This window comes from Medicago sativa, chromosome 4 (genome assembly GCF_051527215.1).
Source record: "Medicago sativa cultivar Bolivia chromosome 4, Bolivia_mono, whole genome shotgun sequence".
Lineage (NCBI taxonomy): Eukaryota > Viridiplantae > Streptophyta > Magnoliopsida > Fabales > Fabaceae > Medicago > Medicago sativa.
In genome coordinates, this window is record NC_140752.1 from 86,315,651 (window position 1) to 86,335,171 (window position 19,521).

The window sequence follows — 19,521 nt, forward strand, 5'->3', positions numbered from 1 at the left end:
ATGATATTTGTACAACATTTTTTGACAACTTTTAGACAACTTTCTCTCTCATACTCACATTATATTATTACTCTCTCTCTTCCTTTTACTTTCTCCATTGTTTTTGATCAATAAAAAAAAAGAGAAAAGAGGTTGTCATAAAAAAGTTGTTAGCAAATAGTTGTTCAAATATCATTACTCTTGATATAATATCCGGCAACGTTTAGCATGATGAAATTGGCATATTTCCCCATCTTAGGTCAATTTAACAAGGACCGTTGATTTAATATTAATAAAGATCAATGGATAAGATTGCTCTTAAATGTTTACCTTGAACTTGGATGGATTTTAATTTTGAAAAACTAATGTACCATTATTTGAAATTGTACAAATCACACAAGTTTTGATATATTTATAAATTTGGAACATGTAGAAAACAGTGTTGTTTTACTTTCCATTACCAAATTGTTTTTTATTTTTTTTATTTTATCAAAATTAATATTTCATTTTCTTTAGCATTTAGAAAAACTAGATAAATATTAGTATTTTAATTAATATTTTCTCATTCGTCCGGTTCAAAGTCAGAATCTCTAACTTCTTTAACTCAAACTAATAACTCTCTTTTCACTTTTTTTATTATAAATTTTTATATTGATATCATTTATTTGAGTTGCTGTTTGATGTAAGCATGATATATTTTAGAATTAATTTTTTAATTACTTGTGTTTTTCAGAAATATAGTTGAACTTGTTCATTTCCTTTTGCATGTGGTAGATTTACCATGAACTTCTTGATTTTATTTTTATAGTTTTTTATTTCAAAAACAAGGTAAATTTAGTATTATTAATGATGACCCTAATAACTACTATTTCACCAATAATATGAATTTTGACGATGTATATTTATTCTTTTTTATGAACCAAGTCATATTCATGTAAAAAAAAAAATAAACCAAGTGATATTATTTATTTTTGAAAGAACGTTTTTCACTAAAATCTGAAGGATAAATAATTGAAATCTTTTCTTTTTTGAGGGGATTAAGGAAATAAAATCTGAAGTATGAAAATGTTAGTCACATTATTTGGTCTATGTTTTTATATTAATTTTGTTTTTTTTTTATTGAGAATGGGGCTGGAAAAGGTTAGCGGGAGTGTTAAAAAAATATTGTATCTACCTCCGATAAAGAAATAAACAAATTAATTGGGTTCAAATTATAATTTTGAGCTAGGGGTACAAATTGGAATATAAAAGAATAGTAAAACAAAATTGATCTAAAAAGGGGAAATTTGACAAACATGATAACACAATGTAGAATAACACAAGATAAAGTTTTATGGTATTAAGTATGAGTTTAGTTTGATCCAATTATATTTCTAATTAAAAAATGTCCAATAATAGAAAGAATAATAATTTAGAAGACATTAGTTATCTATGATTTAAATAATTTATCTTACTTGACTTAACTTGTAAGTTGTATGTAAATGTAACTAAACTAGTCGTTACATTACATTATAGTGCAAAGTGCAAACACAGCTCTCTACTCAGTTAGTCAACGAACTATCCAGCCAGCAGAAATGAGCGGAAATGTAAGAACAACCGTTCGTAGCAGAGTCCGATCTTCGTCTGCTGAACCCGAAGCCGATCCTCTCCGCCAAGAAGCTTCTTCTAACCGTCACAGAACCAAAAACGAAACAAATTCAACTTCAAAATTCAAACTGCTTCTCGCCATCACCTTCTTCTTCATCATCATCTTTTTTCTCGTTCATCACTTCGTTACTTCTGCAGCACAACCTCATCTTCCTCGTGTCGTTACACCTTTTCCAGCGCCAAAGATCATGGACCTTCCTCAGGTCAACTTCAACCTTTTCAGCATTCTTCGTTTATATTTATTTTTGCTTTCACAAAGTTGGTTTGTTTGAATAATGAATCGATTTTCAATGTTGTTGCAGTTTCAAGGTGAGCATAAGGAAAGTTTGTATTGGGGAACGTATCGTCCTCATCTCTATCTCGGAATTCGTGCCAGGTAGATACTATCATTTTCCATTTGTGTTGTGTTGTGTTTTAATTTATTTATTTATTGATAATTTATACATTGTTTTATTTTGTTTGCACTGAAATGGAAGCAGATACTATTTTGGCGATTTTGTAAATGGCACACAATCTCTAAGTATATCCTAGTTGCATAAAATTTGACTGATTTGTGGCCAGTTTGTATTGGCTTATTTGAGTTTATCTACTGCCGTAAACATTTACAACACTGTTTGGGAGAACTAAACTAATAAAAACAACTTATGATGAGTTCATAAGGTGTTTTCACCTTATTTTCATAAACTCTTTAGGATAGCTTATGAAAATACCTTTTAGATTATAAAAAAAGTAGTTTGACTTTATTTTATCTTGAGTTATAGAAATAGCTTATTCATAAGCGCTTATGCTATAAGTTGCAAAATAAGCTTTTTATCCAAACATGGCCTTATGCCTGCAAATCCTGCTTCACACATAAATTGGATAGACCATCAATTTAGTTGTCAGAGTTTCACTCTCTCTCTCTCTCTCTCTCTCTCTCTCTCATATTTAGTTCTTATAGCATATAAAAAAAATTAAGTAGTCTTTAAAGTTATAAAGTATATGAAAGCTATGATTTTAGTTTCTAAATTATATGAAAATTTGTCATGTTAGTGATTAACATCTTAACAGAGGGACTAAAGTTACGGATTTCAAATACTTTAGGGACTACTTATTATTTTTGTATACTTTATAGATTAAATTAGAAAGAGAGGGATACTTTAGGGACTGACTTAATGGTTTATTCCACAGAAGTTGGTGTCTATATATCTGGTTTAGACTGTTTGTGTGGGATGCCAATATCATCAACAATTGACTCTCACTTTTTTACGTTTTTTGCTGGGTGTGTTTATATCAGGACTCCACAATCTTTGATGGCTGGATTAATGGGGATCGGTGTGAAGGATGGTAGTAATCACTTGAGGCATGTCTGCAGACAGGAGGATGCCTTAAGTGCTTATGGTTGGACAAAGCATAATGGACGTGATTATGGGCATCAAGTACTGGTTGACCATGGCATGATCTTGACTACCAAGTTTATAAAATCAAAGGGGGAAAGCAGTGGTTATGGTGGGGATTGGGCAGTTCGGATTGATGCGCAGATTGATAAGTAAGCGATGCTATTAACTTGAAATCACTTTCTTATACGTATTATCGCAGAACAACTTTAGTTCTGGTTTTACCTTATTGGAAAGTAGATAATGATGGGTCTGTTTTCCTGTATGAGTACCCGCATCTCACAACATTGCTATATTCAATGATTTTTATTGATTGAATGAGTTTTGTTCTTGTGGTCCAACCCCAGGTCTAAGTGGAATGAGGACTTTGGGAGTGATGCCCAGCTCTTTTTCTATTTGGCTGATGAAGGTGGTAATGTTCTTGATGTAGGTAAAGAAAACTTGAACATTCGTGAGAGTTCGTTACTTGCATCTGGCTCTCGAACAGACACATTGGAGACTGGCAGCTATATGACCTAGTCTAACAAATGATGAGTGAGAGAGACGAACCATATATAGCATTACCAGTGTGTGCAATAGCTATAGAAGTTTGACAGCATGTCTGTTAGAGATACTCTTAATGTTCAACTTCTTACAATATTTTGTTTGTCAGTGCCATCCTTGAACTTTGTTTTAGGCGAAGGAGGCTGAGAGTTAGTAACATTTGTTAATTTTCTCCGAAATCCAATCATCTAATAGCACTTGTCTCGGGTACATCTTTTTTTGACCAATTTGTATTTTACTCCAATGAATATTATTACATGATGAGCATTGTGGATGACCTCCAGATTCATGACCTCCTTTCTCATGGCCTCAACCGTGAACAGTCTCCATGTTGCTTTGATACCAACTTGAATACGACCTTAAAATTGATTTGAATTGCTTGAGAGATTAACTCTTAGCTTTGTGATTTTTATATATGGTAAATGTGCAACCATAATCCCTTGATTATAGGGATTAAATCCGGAACTACGGCCTATATCTTCCTATAATCTTTACTAAGTAATTATATGTAGAAAATGTACGAGGAAAGAGGTAATATTTTTATAAAGGAAAAAAGGGGTATCTCGCTCAGCACACATAATGTGCTTTTATTTAGTTTCATATTACTTCAAATGCAAGTTTTCAGACCTAATTTTTGTTCTTGTTTATCTGTAATGTTATGCCTAATCCCATTACTCACTTTCTTATGTTTTTCTTTTCCAGGATGATCTGAAACTGCATTACTCTGGATTTCACACACCTCACTTTCACAATTTGTCTGATCTTGTTGAGGAAAACCTTGCATCACAGGTAAGTTAGGGTATTTCAATTAAATTTATCTAATGATATAATTTTTATGTAATAGATGTTTTCTAAAAAATAAAAATGTAATAGAAGTTGCGTGGTTATAAAACTTTGTGGGTTTTGCTGATATCTCTACTTATGTGCATATCTCGGTAGACAAGAAAGCATGCTCAAATGCAGCTACCTGACTCATCAGATGATTCTCCTAATGTGTTAGTTTTTCAGGTAACAGAACATATGCACTCTCTGAAATCCATTTTTACAAAACTTGTGCTCACATTTGTGTGTGTGTGTAGACAGACAATCCAATTGTAACTTGAAAACATATTTCCTAATTGATTTTGCTGTCAACTTGTGCTTCTCTTTTTTTTTTTTAAGTTAAATGTATTTTTGGTCTGTATAAAATCAGTGAATTTGATGTTGGTCCTCAAAAGAATTTCTTTGATTTTCATCCCTAAAATATAAAAGCACTATTTTTGGTCCCTGCTGTAATATGACATCCATAAACTGTCTGTGTCTATGGAAGGTCACTCACACGATCATCCAATGTGGCATCCGATGATTTCTATGGTGCCATGTTAACATGTAACTCCCCTAATTTTTTTAGACTTAAATGCACTTTTGGTCCCTCCCTTGTTGTTGATTTACGATTTTAGTCTGTCAATTTTATCATCCGCAAAATACAGTCCCCCCACTTTTTAACATTTAAATAATTTACCCCACCACTCATTTTATAGGGACAAAATCCTACTTAACCCTTCTTTTTTTACTTCATGCTGCAGATTATTGGTGGCTTTCCATTCACCACAGATATTGTGTTTATCTCTGCAACTAATTCAGAAAGTTCAAGAGTAGAAAAGCGCGTCAATAGTCTTACAGGTTTCTACCACTTTTGAGTAGTGTTTTTATTTATTTAGAGGAATTGTGTGGCTCACAAAACTTTTTAACGAGATTATGAAGACGAAGAAAATGCCGGACGAGTGGAGAAGAAGCACTTTATTTAATTCCAATCTATAGAACAAGGGGGATATACAAAATTGCGCAAATTATAGGGGAATTAAGCTAATGAGTCATACCATGAAGTTATGGGAAAGGGTGATTGAACGAAGACTAAGAAAGGAGACTCGAGTTACGGATAACCAATTTGGTTTTATGCCTGGGAGGTCGATTATGGAAACGATCTACTTACTTCGACGCATGATGGAGCGATATCGGACAGATAAAAAAGACTTACACTTAGTTTTCATTGATTTGGAAAATGCGTATGATAGAGTTCCGAGAGATATTTTGTGGAAAGCCCTGGAGAAGAAAGGGGTTACGATTGCCAATATTAGGGTTATCAAGGATATGTATGAGGGAGCTTCGACTAATGTGAGGACGCAGGATGGGGCTACCGAAGATTTTCCCATAACAATAGGATTGCACCAAGGGTCAACCCTAAGTCCTTATCTTTTTACTTTAGTTTTGGATGTACTGACAGAACACATCCAAGAGTTAGCATCGAGATGTATGCTTTTTGCAGATGATGTAATATTGCTTGGTGAGTCGAGGGAGGAATTGAACTGGAGGCTAGAGACATGGAGGCAAGCCTTAGAAGCGTAAGGTTTCCGCTTGAGTAGAAGCAAGACGGAGTATATGGAATATAACTTCAGCGGAAGGAGAAGTAGGTCTACCTTGGAGGTGAAAGTTGGAGATCATATCATACCCAAGTTACACGGTTTAAACATCTTGGGTCCATAGTACAAAATGACGGCGAAATAGAAGCAGATGTAAGCCATCGTATTCAAGCTGGGTGGTTGAAATGGAGAAGAGCCTCAGGGGTTTTGTGCGATAAGAGAGTACCGCTTAAGTTGAAAGGAAAGTTCTATCGGACAACAGTCAGACCGACGATGTTGTATGGTAAGGAGTGTTGGGCGGTTAAGAGTCAACACGAGAATCAAGTAAGTGTAGCAGAGATGAGGATGTTGCGATGAGTGGTAAGACTAGACATGATAGGATTAGGAATAACACCATTAGGGAGAGAGTGGGGCTAGCACCTATACTAGAAAAGTTGGTAGAAAATAGGCTTAGATGGTTTGGGCATGTAGAGAGAAGACCCGTAGATGCCGTGGTAAGAAGAGTAGATCAAATGGAGGAGAGTCAAGTTAAAAGAGGTAGGGGAAGACCTAGGAAAACTATTAGAGAAACCATTAGAAAAGATTTAGAGGTCAATGAGTTGGATCCAAATTTGGTCTATGATAGAACACTATGGCGTCATTTGATCCATGTAGCCGACGCCACTTAGTGGGATAAGGCTTGGTTGTTGTTGTTGTTGTATTTATTTTAAATTATGGTGTGTGTATTTATGTGCTTTCATGAAAAAGGAGAACAAATTTAATAATTTACTTTGTGGCAAAAGTGGTTCATTTCTTTGAACTTTTGATGTTGACGGATAACATGGGGATTTATACATCTGTATTACTTATGTGTGTTCATTAATGACTTAAATTTGGAAGATATCTCTATTTTGCGTTCAAATTGATTTTTGGTTTTTGACTCAAAGGATGTTTAATGTATAAATATTTTTATTTTACTTTAAAGATAACTAGGCTACTTTTTAATAATATTTAATTAACATCAATGTTCTAAGTCAGTGTGGAATTGTTTGTTCTTCTGGTCAATGTTAGGAGACTCACTGTCCGATGAACTGAAATATAAAGAACAAGCATATGATGAAAAGATTGAGAAGATTTTCAATTTGGCTGAGAAGGTATTGCGCTGGTAGTTCTTTAACTTATTTATTCTTTTATCTCAAAAGTATTACGGCTCTTTTAAGTTTCATATGATTGGGTACATTCATGGAAGTAAATTATCATACCATTGGATTTCCAGGAGGATTCGGAATCCGTTTCTGTTGGTAAGGCTGCTGTTGGAAGCTTATTAGGTGGCATTGGTTACTTCTATGGCCAGTCAAAAATTGATCTATCAAGAACCCTTACTGTAAGATTTTACTATAATTTGGTATAGTTCTTATTGAAGAGTATGCCACCCTTGAATGTCATATAATGTGACATATGATTATCATAAGTTTGAACGTTATCTTTCATGTGTTTTATTTAGTCTTGATAAAGTATAAAATTTAAAGACAGCAGAGAAAAAAGTACAAGACAAGAGATTGATAACCAGTAAAGGACTGAATTCTTACTCAATTGAAAATTTCTTCAGGTGCTTCCAGAAATGAATTTATTCCTATAGAAAACTAAGACAAGTTAATTAACTAGAAATTCATGCTGATGTTTAGCAAAGAAACCAAATAGAAATAGCTATTACATAAGATATAATGAGTAAATGACCAATTTACGATACAACCAGCGGAAAAAAGTTATTCTTGAAAATTGTGGCACGCATCTCTAATCGTAAGCACCAAATAACCGCATGCATGCACACTGCTGAAGCGCCTTGCTCTCGTTGCCCTTTCTCCTAGAAGCTTCAAATTGGATTCGATTTACATATGGAAAAATGTTTCAAGCTCTTTGTACAAACTCAAGATTTTCCACGACCAGCAGAAATGAAGCAGTAAAATAAAGGATTATCAAAGAAGTTAGGACTCGTTATGGTAATTAACTAGTTAATCAGAAGAGGCTCAATTTGATAAATAGGGGGAAAACTGCCAGTCTTCCACATCCATTTACTACCAAAGGCTTCTTAGACACAACTGTTATCATGCATAGAAACTCGTTTAATGAAACCCTTATGATAGGCGGCCATTCTCTGGTTTATTATAGAAGTCTAATCAGACAAGATATTGTGAAACATTTATCTATCATTCAATCAATCTCTTTACGGGAGATTTTTTTTTTTTATAGAAGTCTAATTTGATTATTATATGCTGGAATATATATCTGGTGTTAGTTTCTTTATCAGTATCAATATGCAGTTATTTATTTCACTATTTACGAAACTCCTGATCTTGCAGTGTGACTTTGCTATTCTTTAATTAGTTTCAGTCAGTGGGTCTAGTTTTCTGTTCTATACCATTATATTATTACTCTGCTTTAAACTTTAAGTTACCCACAATTTAGAATTCAAAGTGGGTTGTTTTCGTTTGCAGCATAGTGAACATGCTGCTTATATATCATATTGGCCTGCCGAGCTTTACACAGCTGTACCATGTCGATCAACCTTTCCAAGAGGATTTTTATGGGATGAAGGTTTTCATCAACTTGTAATCTGGTCAGTTTCCAGTGCTTGTAATATAATTCATGACCACCATCACCAACACAATTATTATTGTTCTTGTTTCAAATTCTCCCAATGTGCAGATGAAATTGTATTATCTTGACTGTGCAAGACATATTGGTATTATTTAATAAACAAATCATATCTGGTCAGTAAAATTTGCTTTATTTTCACTTATGCACATTAAGCAGGCGTTGGGATATTCATATTTCATTGGATATCATTGGACGCTGGTTAGATTTGATGAACATTGATGGATGGATACCACGAGAACAAATTCTGGGAGCTGAAGCACTAAGGTTTAGTATTAATTTTTTTTTTCTTTTTAAATGATTGCAGCAATCTTTTTAGCTATCCTTGTGACACAGATTGTTCTGTATTTGCAGTAGGATCCCAGAGGAGTATGTTCCTCAGCATCCAACAAATGGAAATCCTCCAACGCTGTTTTTAGCACTAAATGGTATATCATATATGTTAACATTCCTTTTCTATTTTTACCTTTTATGATATTTTATTTCCCGCTAGTTATGGCTTATGAGAATCATTATTTCTAAAAGAAGGCAACAAATACGATCTTATTGGCAAGTTCAGGCATGCCAAACAGTTTGAACAATCAGAAAGTTATACATTTATCTAAATAGTTTGACAATTTATATGAAGTGTTTATATTTACAAATATCGTTTCAGAACTGAAGCATGGATAGCATTAGTTTGGTTATACTGAAAAAATCTTAAAATGTATTAGGGCTGCTGGAAAGCAATCATTTAGATTTTGATGCTGTTTTCATTACTTGCATTGTTTTGAGAAATCAATTAATGCGTAAAATAACTAAAAGTATATCCTTAAGAATGAAGGAAAATCTATATGATCATGGGGGCATAAAAGATAAAGCATGTAGCAGTAATGCAGCATTCGGGTTACAGTGACACAGTTATGCAGTATCTAAGATCTTTTTATTTCTGTAAATTCTGTGCACCCCACCAAGAGTTAGTTATCTATCTCCTAACCATAGAAACTCTAAATATGTTTTTTTAGGTATAATAAATGGCTTGAAGAATAATGAATTCAATGTGATGGATAGAAGTGAGATCTCTCTGTTCCTGGAGCGTGCCTTTGGTCGATTAGATGCATGGTTCCAATGGTACAATGAAACTCAGTCAGGTATATGCTATACTTCAAATAGTTTGTTTCTCTCTGACCTTTTATATTTATTATCTCTTTTTAACATAGGGGAACAGATGAGCAGTTACTATTGGCGTGGACGGGACAATATGACAACACTTCAATTGAATCCCCAGGTGCTAATATGAATTCGTAAAACGGAAAAGATCTAACAATAGGACAATACTATCCGACCTTATATATAATTTCAATTCCAGCTCTCCCAGTAGGTCAACTTGACCAAAACAGCCATTGGCATCAGTGGCAGATTCATGTATATCATCACGAGGGCTCTAGCCCCCACAAGGAAAAAAATTTGCTTAACAATGTCTTTTTTTATTTTTATTTGTCCCCATAAAAATATAGTTGTTTTTCATATGAAATAGTTAAAATGTAGAAAGTAATGTAAGAGTTAAAGTATAATAAATTAGTACTAATTTTCATCATTTATTCTTCTAATTATTTTCACTTTTTTAACATCAAGTACACACCATAATTAAAAAATATATCATTTTTTCAAAAACAAATACTGTCCTACATATATTATAGACTATTTTGAGGGATATTGGTCATAAAATTGTATATTTTATAAAAGTATAAACTTGTATGAATAAATTATAGACTATTTTTTCCCCGCACTAACAAATATTTCTGTATCCGCCAGTGATTGGCATGTTTAAATACAGAAGCTAGTGCTATCAAAATGGCTGATGAGATTCATATAGAATGTTATATAACAGGATTGAACCTACTTAGTACAACAGTTTTTGTTGGAAATTATGCCTTCATTGCGGTCCGCCCCTAGCCGCGTAATTGCGGCATTTTGGTTGCCTTCATTGAAGCCTCCTATACCTTCATTGTGTTGGGTGTTAAGGGGTGGATTTAGTCCCACATTTCTTAGAGGTATGGTCTGTGTAGTGTTTATATAGCTTGGACAGCCCTCACAATACAAGGTTGTTTATATAGCTTGGCTTTCTCTTTTATTACTAAAAAGTAGAATGTCATTGACTCGTGCCTAGGATGAATCTGAAACCCATACTCTCTCTTTTACAGCTATGTTGTTTCTTTGAGATCACAGTACACACGGGGATCAGTAATTATGTTGCTCTATTATATTATGACAAAGCTTTCTTTGTCCTGAACGTAGACATGTGCTTCTATCTAACATTTTTTCTGGCACTTCCAGACGCTGACCTCTGGATTGGATGATTACCCACGAGCTTCTCACCCAAGTTCAGATGAACGCCATTTGGATCTTAGATGTTGGGTGTTACTTGCAGCACAATGCATGCGTTCCATTGAAGAGTTGTTGAATAAGGAAACTAAACCTGAAAAGGTACAATGTAAACAATAAATGTAGGAAGAAGAAAAAAACAATCACCTAATTTAATTGACATATTGAATGAAATGATGCAGAATTATGGTTCTACTGTGAAATTGCTATCAGATCTGGAGATATTGAACAAGGTATGTACCTGTGCTTTCGTCTTTCTTTCTTCAGAGCTGTTGCACACCTTGATATTTCATTATGGATCGCTGCTGTTGGTGATACTGCATTGAAACGGGAGAAGAGAATAAAGATAGGAAAAGAGAAGAGAAAAATAAGTACACGCACTTGTTGCGGAATAATAACTAGTTAGTACTAGGAATAACAGATTGCTATTTTCTGGAGAAAGTTTTTTTTTTCCTTCATTTCCTTATTTATAACTTATAAGACCTTTTTTCAGTTTTCCTTAAAGGATAAAGTTTTACAATTTGCAAAAGAAGGTTTTGCCTGACCTTTTTTTCTTATAATCTAGATAGTGAAAATGCATCTCGTGAGAGTGATGCCTTAGGTTTTCAATCTAGACCTTCTTCAAGCTGATTATGATCAAATTATCTAGGAATGCGAACTTCTTACGAAGACGGTGCATGTATATGCATAGGACCTTTGAATATATTGCTTAGACATAGAATGTTTTTTTTACATCTTTTATATATTGACTATTTAGATTTGAACTGGTCTAAGAAAAATAGCGTGCTTATACTTTATGGATAATTGAGGGTAAATAGTCTGGTTTTTCATTTCTTTCTAATTGTTTTTTGACAAAAGAAGATTGAAAGCAAACTATGCAGTTGACTTTCATCAAATATTTGCTTGGTAGAACTAGAGAGTCAATTACTTTCTACAGCAGTGATGTCCATCCCTAATTTGTGTTTTTTTCCTTTCAGATGCATTTTGATGACATGTATGGAGCATACTTTGATTTTGGAAATCATACGGAAAAGGTATGTTGTCCAGTTATTTATGTTTACTATCAGTACGCGTACTGTGGCAAGATTAGCAATACATGGGTCCCCTTTTCATGCTGAGATTAATAATTTCCTTTACATGCTTAACCAAGCTAGGTTCAACTTAAACGGAAAGAATTGAAAGCAGGACACAATCATGTGACTCGCCAGCTTGTCCGGGAAGTTTTGGAGAGGCCCGTATTGAAGTTGGTTCCTCAAATTGGTTATGTTAATTTATTCCCATTCATGGGGAGAATCATTCCATCTGTAAGCAATGCACTTGACTCTGAATGTCATGACTTTTTATGCTAAGTTATTAAGATCTTGTTTGGTTAATTTCACAATTAGATGCGTTTTTAAGGAGTGATAAGGTGGTTTGAGGGAAGAAGTTGGAAATATAAGGGTTGTGGATTCAACTCCTCTCACTATCATTTCTAACAACTAATTACTAACATTAACATTTGCCATTAAATAGAAAACAAACAAACTGACACATTTTTAAATCTTACTATCTCATTCAAGGGATCATGGATCCTGGAAAAGCAGCTTGAACTCATTTCAAATCGCAGCCTATTATGGACTGACTACGGACTACATTCTCTTGCCAAAACAAGGTCTCAGTCTACAATCTTATGCACTTTTATTGTATTAAATTTGAGTGACCTTATTCAGCATATGCAGATTACTCGATTAAAGTGAACCAAAATGATATTGTTTATTCTCCAGTTCCTTGTACATGAAATATAACACAGAACATGAGGCTCCATATTGGAGAGGTACAATTTGGATAAACATGAATTACAGAGTTCTTTCAGCACTCCACCATTACTCTGAAGGTATATATCTGCATATATTCAACTTTATTCATTGCTTCTTGAAACTAACGTGTAAGTTGATTCTTGCAGAGAGTGGGCCATATCAAGACAAAGCTAAAACCATGTACAAAGAATTGAGGAGCAATTTAATTAGGTATTATTTGAGTTTGTTTGGTACTTGAATCCTGTTTAAAGCTATTGGTCGGTCTTATGTATTTCCCTTTTACTGCAGAAATATGGTGCACAATTATCAACAGACTGGATTTTTGTGGGAGCAGTACGATCAGGTTAACGGCAAGGGAAAAGGAGCACATCCATTTACGGGTTGGACATCAACTGTAGTATTAACGATGGCGGAAGCATATGACATAATTTAGGAGAAAGTCTCTTCTCAGCTTTCGTTCATGAGTACCATTAAGGCAATATGCCGTACCATGCTGTAGCTGAATATTAAAATTTATAGATTCCAGCGTGAATCAATTTCTAAAGCCTCCCAAATCCCAGTATGATGGATGAGGAACAGATTATGATCCATCCAGTCTAGCATACTGGAAGCACTGAATGAGTAATGGATCGTTTATTTGATAAATAAGTCTTTATGAGTTCATAACTGCTGATGTTTTTGTTACCTGAGCGTTTATCTTAACTGAGCCAAAATTCTCAGTTTTACGACAGTGAAAACTGAGAAGAAAGTGAAATCAATCAGCTTTGATAATGTTAATGTTGACGTAATTGGTCAAAAGCATATTTAATGATTTAACCATGTAATGTAAAGAAGCTACAAATTACATCAAGCTAGCTGCCCGAGTAGACTAAATAAGGATCTAATGCACAAAAGAAAAATTGCAACAAAAATACCACTCAACGATTATGAGTAGGGCAGTAGACATTAATAAACAATCACGCAACCAGCTAACGACACGGAACCTCAAGCTATCAAGCTATCATGATGAATGCTTTGAAACCTCAATTAACCAGCAAATGTGAATAATAAGAGACATAAAATAAAATGTAATTGGTTAAGATGTTTTGAGAATAGAGTGAACAATAAATGAAATCCTAAAACTGAAACTGCATGACAGAGTTCCACTTGATGCAAAGAAATATAAAAAAGCCGACTCCAAAAACAACTGACTGCTAAACTAAATTCCTGACTGTACATCTTCATCTTCTATACCAAATGGCCCTCCCATCATCATCATCATCATGTCCATGAGTAGTGTTCAGTATGAAGTATATGAGATCAGCCTTTCTCATCGTCATGATCTCTGCATAGGAAAAACAAAACACTGGTGAGCATGAGAATAGATGTCATAAACACAGAGTACATGTGATGTCCATATGAGATACATCCCACAAAATGCCAATCGTTTTTTTGTTAAATGTGTGAAAGTTAACAAATTTTACTTTTGGAAGCTAACTGTTTGTAATGTAGAATTGGGTCTTACCATCAATTTTGGGCAAGTTTTACTCCTATCAAACATATCAATATGCATTAGATGCTCATACCATAAAAATTTCAGCAGCCTAATTAACTAATATCACAAACATATTTTTTGGTTTCCTGATAACAACTTTACTATCCTCACTGCAGATTTCACATCATTCTGATAAGTGTGTCTATAACTTACCAATAACATGCACTTATCACAGATGTCAGATTCTTTATTAATTTATCTATAACTTCAAATTAATGATTAAAGTTTTAAATTTAAGAATAAATAGTTACATTATTAAACTAATATTCTTTTATGTTCATATCAATGATATGCCATCAAAAAAATTCGTTTGCAACACAAAACGTAAAATTTTGTAAAAAAACGATTAAAATTGAAAATAGAATTTTTTTTATTATGAACATAGGAAATTTAGAGGAACTAAAATTAAACGTTGATATATTTAGTGGGACTAAAAACATATTTAACCATTTATTTTCAAATGTGTTTGTTTCAGATTTTTTTAAAATTAAAATCTAGAGTTTTTGTGTTAAATGAATCTAGAGTTTTTGTTGTGATAGTAACAAACAGAAATCAGCTTCATCTTTTTTTAAAACAAAACAAACGCAGCCATAATCATATTACATAAATGAAGTTGGTATGAGTTAAAAGTACAAAGATGAGTGGTATCATCAATCTATCTAGATAGCCTCCCATCTGTATAGATGAAGCTCATCAATGGTGAGTGGAAAAATTGAAACCCTTCGGATTTTCTTGTGGAATTCATGTACCTTAATCCATACAGAAATGGTCTTGACAGTATATCCAATTTTCCATTTATAACTTGAAACACGTAACTTGCATAATAAATAATTTCTTATATTAATTTGAGTTGGGAAGCAAGTAGCAAGTACACATGAATACAAGTAATAAACTCTAGCTTCATGGAACTTACCAACCCGTCTGCAACCATTTATAAACACTTGAAGCCATAAAATCTATTAGTCAAATTATTTTCTACACAGGGCCATGATTATAAAAATTAAGTATAGAACAGTTGAAAGAAATGTGACCACTGACCATGAATATTATATCACTTTTTCTATAATACTATAAAGATCAAATAACTTACATGATGCTAAGTTTGAAATTAAGCTTTAGCTAATAATAGATTTGATTGCCTTCAAAAATCTCCATAGAAAGCCTGGTATCATCAATCTGTTCCCTAACATTTCTCCATCGACCCAATCGCCCTCGTATATTGTTCCATTTGACCTTGTGAACTTTCCCTTTCCATGGAAAAGGTTATTCTTGAAGTTACCAAAGTACAAGTCCCTGTTTGCAAATCTATAAACTCCAGATCCATGTCTAAGTCCATTTGACCAACAACCAACAAATACATCACCATTAGCCCTATTCAAAATCCCTTTTCCATCCCTTTTCCCTTTTTTCCAATCTCCAATGTAGACATTCCCATTCGCAAATCTATAAACTCCAGCAGATCCATGTATAAGTCCATTTGACCAACGACCATCAAAAACATCACCATTAGCCCAATTCATAATCCCATTCCCATCCTTTTTCATTTTTTTCCCATTTTCCAGTAAAGACATCTCCGTTTGCATTTGTATAAATTCCAGATCCATGTCTAACTCCATTTAACCAACAACCATCAAAAACATCACCGTTGGCCCAATTCATAACCCATTTTCCATCCATGTTCCCTTTTTTCCAATTTCCGGCGTGGACATTCCCATTAGCAAATCTACAAACTCCATATCCATGTCTAAATCCATTTGACCAACAACCACCGAAAACATCACCATTAGCCCATCTCATAATCCCTTTTCCATCCTTTTTCCCTTTTTTCCAATGTCCAGTGTGGACATCCCCATTTGCAAATCTATAAACTCCATATCCATCTCTAAGTCCATTTGACCAACAACCATCGAAAACAGAACCACTAGCCCAATTCATAATCCCTTTTCCTTCTATTTTCCCTTTTTCCCAATTTCCTCTATAAACATCCCCATTTGCAAATCTATAAACTCCATATCCATCTTTAAGTCCATTTGACCAACAACCATCGACAACACTACCATTAACCCACTTCATAATCCCTTTCCCTGTCATTTGTCCATCAACCCAATCGCCCTCATAAATTGTTCCATTTAACCATGTGTACTTTCCGTTGCCATGACAAAGTTCACCCTTGAAGCTATCAATGTAGACATCCCCGTTTGAAAATGACTTCTCTTTAAAACTACACTTTACAAGAAACATATAATGAAATAATAATACTAATAATAATAATAATAATACAAGACTACATGCATATGTAGCAGAATACAGAGTTAAAAGGCAAATGCAAAACAAAAGAGAATAATGAATTGAACAAAGTAGTTGTGGTTTCGATGAATATTACCTTCCATCGTCCTCCATGACTTGCAAACTTTCACTGATTGAAATTGAATATATTCAAAAATCAGTTCGAAAAGAAGGAACAATATTATTGAAACTCAAAACTAGGAGGAGGATTGAAAAACACAAGTTAAATTATAAATTCCACAAAAAATATTAAACCCTTTAGAAGTTAAGAGCTCAAGAATAGAATCATGCAAACTACAAATAAAAGTTAAGAGCTCAAGAGCTAAGAGTTTTTTTTTTTGTCAAGAATTGAAAAACCGGCTTCTGAAATCAACAACACGTACGTTTTAGTGTACTTAATCACTGACTATGCTATAGGATGATTCTAATTAGTGACAGTGATTCATTCTGTTCTGGGAAGAGAGAAAAAAGTTAACATAAATATTAGGGTTTATATTTCATTACATTTGCATTAAACCCAAAATATTACTGAGTTACTGCTTTCTCCTCCGATTTGAAAACACAATAGCATAACTAATAAAGAAATTTGATTAATGTAAAGTAATCAAATTACGGAGTAAAGTAAACATAATACAAAAGTGAAGTGGTTTACCTGATGCTAGGTTTTTCCAATCTCCCTTTCTCCTCTGGTTACCCTTTTAACCACTCCCTCTAAACCCTTCTATTTACTCCGACAACAATTTAGGGTTAATACTTTAGGAAATAAAAAATTGACACTATTTGATGTAAAAAAAATCTCACTATTTTATTCACAAAATAATCACATTATTACTAATTAGAGTAAATATTCCTTTTTCACAAGAAATTGTTCATTATATGCACAAGAAGAAAGGTAAAAAAGGTCTTTTGTTATTCAAAGTTGATTTTGTCCCGTGAGCATAGCTCAGTTGGTAGGACAATGCATTATTATATGCAGGGGTTGGGGTTCGAACCCCGGACACCCCACTTATTCATCTTATAAGATGAATTCTAGCCACTAGGCTACCTAACCAAAAAAAAAAAGTTGATTTTGAAAAACATATGATAAAGTGGATTGGGATTTCTCGCGGCTAACTCTTTAAGAGTTTGGATTCCCCACTCTTATTATTAACCTTATTATGTGTTGCATTACCTCTTCTTCTCTTTCTCTAAAATGGAATGGTGAAAAACTTGATAGCTTTAAACCTAAAAGGGGCTTAAGGTAAGGAGATCCACTATCTTCTTACTTATTTGTCTTATGCATGGAGAAGTTGTCCCTTATGATTCAAGATCAGGTTATCTGTAATGTATGCAAACCAGTAAAGATCTCCAATAGACCTTGTTTCTCTCATCTTTTGTTTGCTGATGATTGTCTTCTCTTAACTGAAGCTAAATGTTCAGTTCGAGATATTTTACAACAATTTTGTCTTGCGTCCGACTTGAATATCAATATCCAGAAGTCTAAGTTTACAACTTCCTCTAATGTGCCTCGGTCCAAGACGCGTAAATTAGAGTCTCTTCTACACTTTAGCCATACGACTCAACTTGGTAAGTACCTAGGGTTAATAACTCAACTTTGATTTTCATTTTATTCTGGATAAGATCAATGGTAGGTTAGCCAGATGGAAGATGAATCTTAAGTAGATCTGGATGTGTCACTTTAGCGAAAAGTGCTATTACTGCTATGCCTATTTATACTATGCAAAATCTTTGGCTGCCTAGTGGTATTGATGATAGTATTGATGATGTTGTTCGTTCCTTTATTTGGGGAAGGAAATCTTTACATTCTGTTTCTTTAATGTTTGAGTAAACCATCAAATTGGTACCTGTCTTTGTACCAAATTCTCAAATTGGTGTCTGACTCTATTAATAACTCAAAATGGTCACCGTTTTTGTCAAACTTTTCTCAGATTGGTCCCCGACTCTATTGGTTGTTTTGTATTTTAAGTCATTAATGTACCAAATAAGTTCCGAAAGGCATTATGCCATTAACCACTAAATAATATCCAAAAGACATTGAACCATTAACACACAAAATACAAAACAACTAATAGAGTAGTGATCAATCTGAGAAACGTTTGACAAAGACAGGGACCATTTTGAGTTATTAATAGAGTCAGAGACCAATTTAAGAATTTGATACAATGACAGGTACCAATTTGATGGTTTACTCAAACATTAATCATCCACGATCACTCACACACCCAAACTAACTATAATGAATCCCGTGTTATCATGCTACGAAAGGAAGTTTCAACTAAATGGAAAATGTGAACAAGATGTTTTTCGGCTCTAATTAACATTCAACAAGGTGGGATAAGAGAGTTCAACTTGATGTAAAAATTGTACACAAAGGAATACAAAAAAGCTGAGTCTAAAAAAACTGACTGCTAAAGTGATGGACAAAATCATACAAATTGAAAATTAGGAGGGAAAAACATAACAAGGACTCATAATTTCCATCCAGGTGCCATTTAGCTTGGACCTGTGTAAGTATTGGTCCATAATGGACCAATTTTTATAGCCATTGGATTATATGGAAGCACAATAACACAATACACCTCACGTATCTAATTATTTTCTTTACTGTTTAAAATATATTCTTGCTTTCTCTCTTTTTTCAACGTAAAGTATCTAGTAAAATTAATGGTTTAACTAACTAATAAATGTAAAATAACATAAAATGATATTATTAATTCATAATAAAATTTATACAGATTAATACTTGTTTTTTTAGAGGATATAAATTAATGATTTTTATGCTTTTTTATCAGATACATTAATACTTAATTATTTAAAATTTAATAATTTAACATGTCTTTTATATTATAATATTAAATTAATATTTACTCACAAAAATTAATATATATAAGCTCGTTGAACTTTTTGGTAAAAATAACGGTTCAACTAACTGATATATGTAAAATAACATAAAAGGACATTTA

At 33.4% G+C, this 19,521-nt stretch overlaps 1 protein-coding gene and 1 pseudogene across 4 annotated transcripts; one reads left to right on the plus strand and one right to left on the minus strand.

Moving 5' to 3' along the window:
- Positions 1 to 1,485: 1,485 nt before the first annotated feature.
- LOC146933131 (mannosyl-oligosaccharide glucosidase GCS1-like) lies at positions 1,486 to 13,404 on the plus strand (annotated as a pseudogene). Its single transcript, XR_015007374.1, has 22 exons — positions 1,486 to 1,829; positions 1,929 to 2,002; positions 2,903 to 3,154; positions 3,350 to 3,520; positions 4,248 to 4,334; positions 4,485 to 4,553; positions 5,111 to 5,207; positions 6,995 to 7,077; positions 7,200 to 7,307; positions 8,419 to 8,540; positions 8,738 to 8,845; positions 8,933 to 9,006; positions 9,583 to 9,708; positions 9,778 to 9,845; positions 10,895 to 11,044; positions 11,125 to 11,175; positions 11,920 to 11,976; positions 12,097 to 12,246; positions 12,502 to 12,593; positions 12,706 to 12,815; positions 12,885 to 12,948; positions 13,027 to 13,404. The product of XR_015007374.1 is annotated as a mannosyl-oligosaccharide glucosidase GCS1-like (transcript).
- A 236-nt stretch (positions 13,405 to 13,640) lies between these two features.
- Positions 13,641 to 17,293, minus strand: LOC146933132 (uncharacterized). 3 transcript variants are annotated; one of them, XR_015007372.1, is made up of 3 exons: positions 16,656 to 16,804; positions 15,363 to 16,493; positions 13,641 to 14,062 (listed from the first exon to the last, which is right to left on the minus strand). XR_015007372.1 is itself a non-coding variant. In XM_085704860.1 (3 exons), exons 2-3 carry the CDS (start codon positions 16,670 to 16,672, stop codon positions 15,779 to 15,781), a joined length of 732 nt encoding a protein of 243 aa, XP_085560986.1. In that variant the 5' UTR covers positions 16,673 to 16,688; positions 17,211 to 17,293; the 3' UTR covers positions 15,300 to 15,778. The 3 variants fall into 3 exon arrangements, 1 of the variants encoding a protein (XP_085560986.1); XM_085704860.1 differs by lacking the exon at positions 13,641 to 14,062 and adding an exon at positions 17,211 to 17,293 and having other exon boundaries at positions 15,300 to 16,493; positions 16,656 to 16,688; XR_015007371.1 differs by lacking the exon at positions 16,656 to 16,804 and having other exon boundaries at positions 13,736 to 14,062; positions 15,363 to 16,561.
- Between the last annotated feature and the right edge of the window lie 2,228 nt (positions 17,294 to 19,521).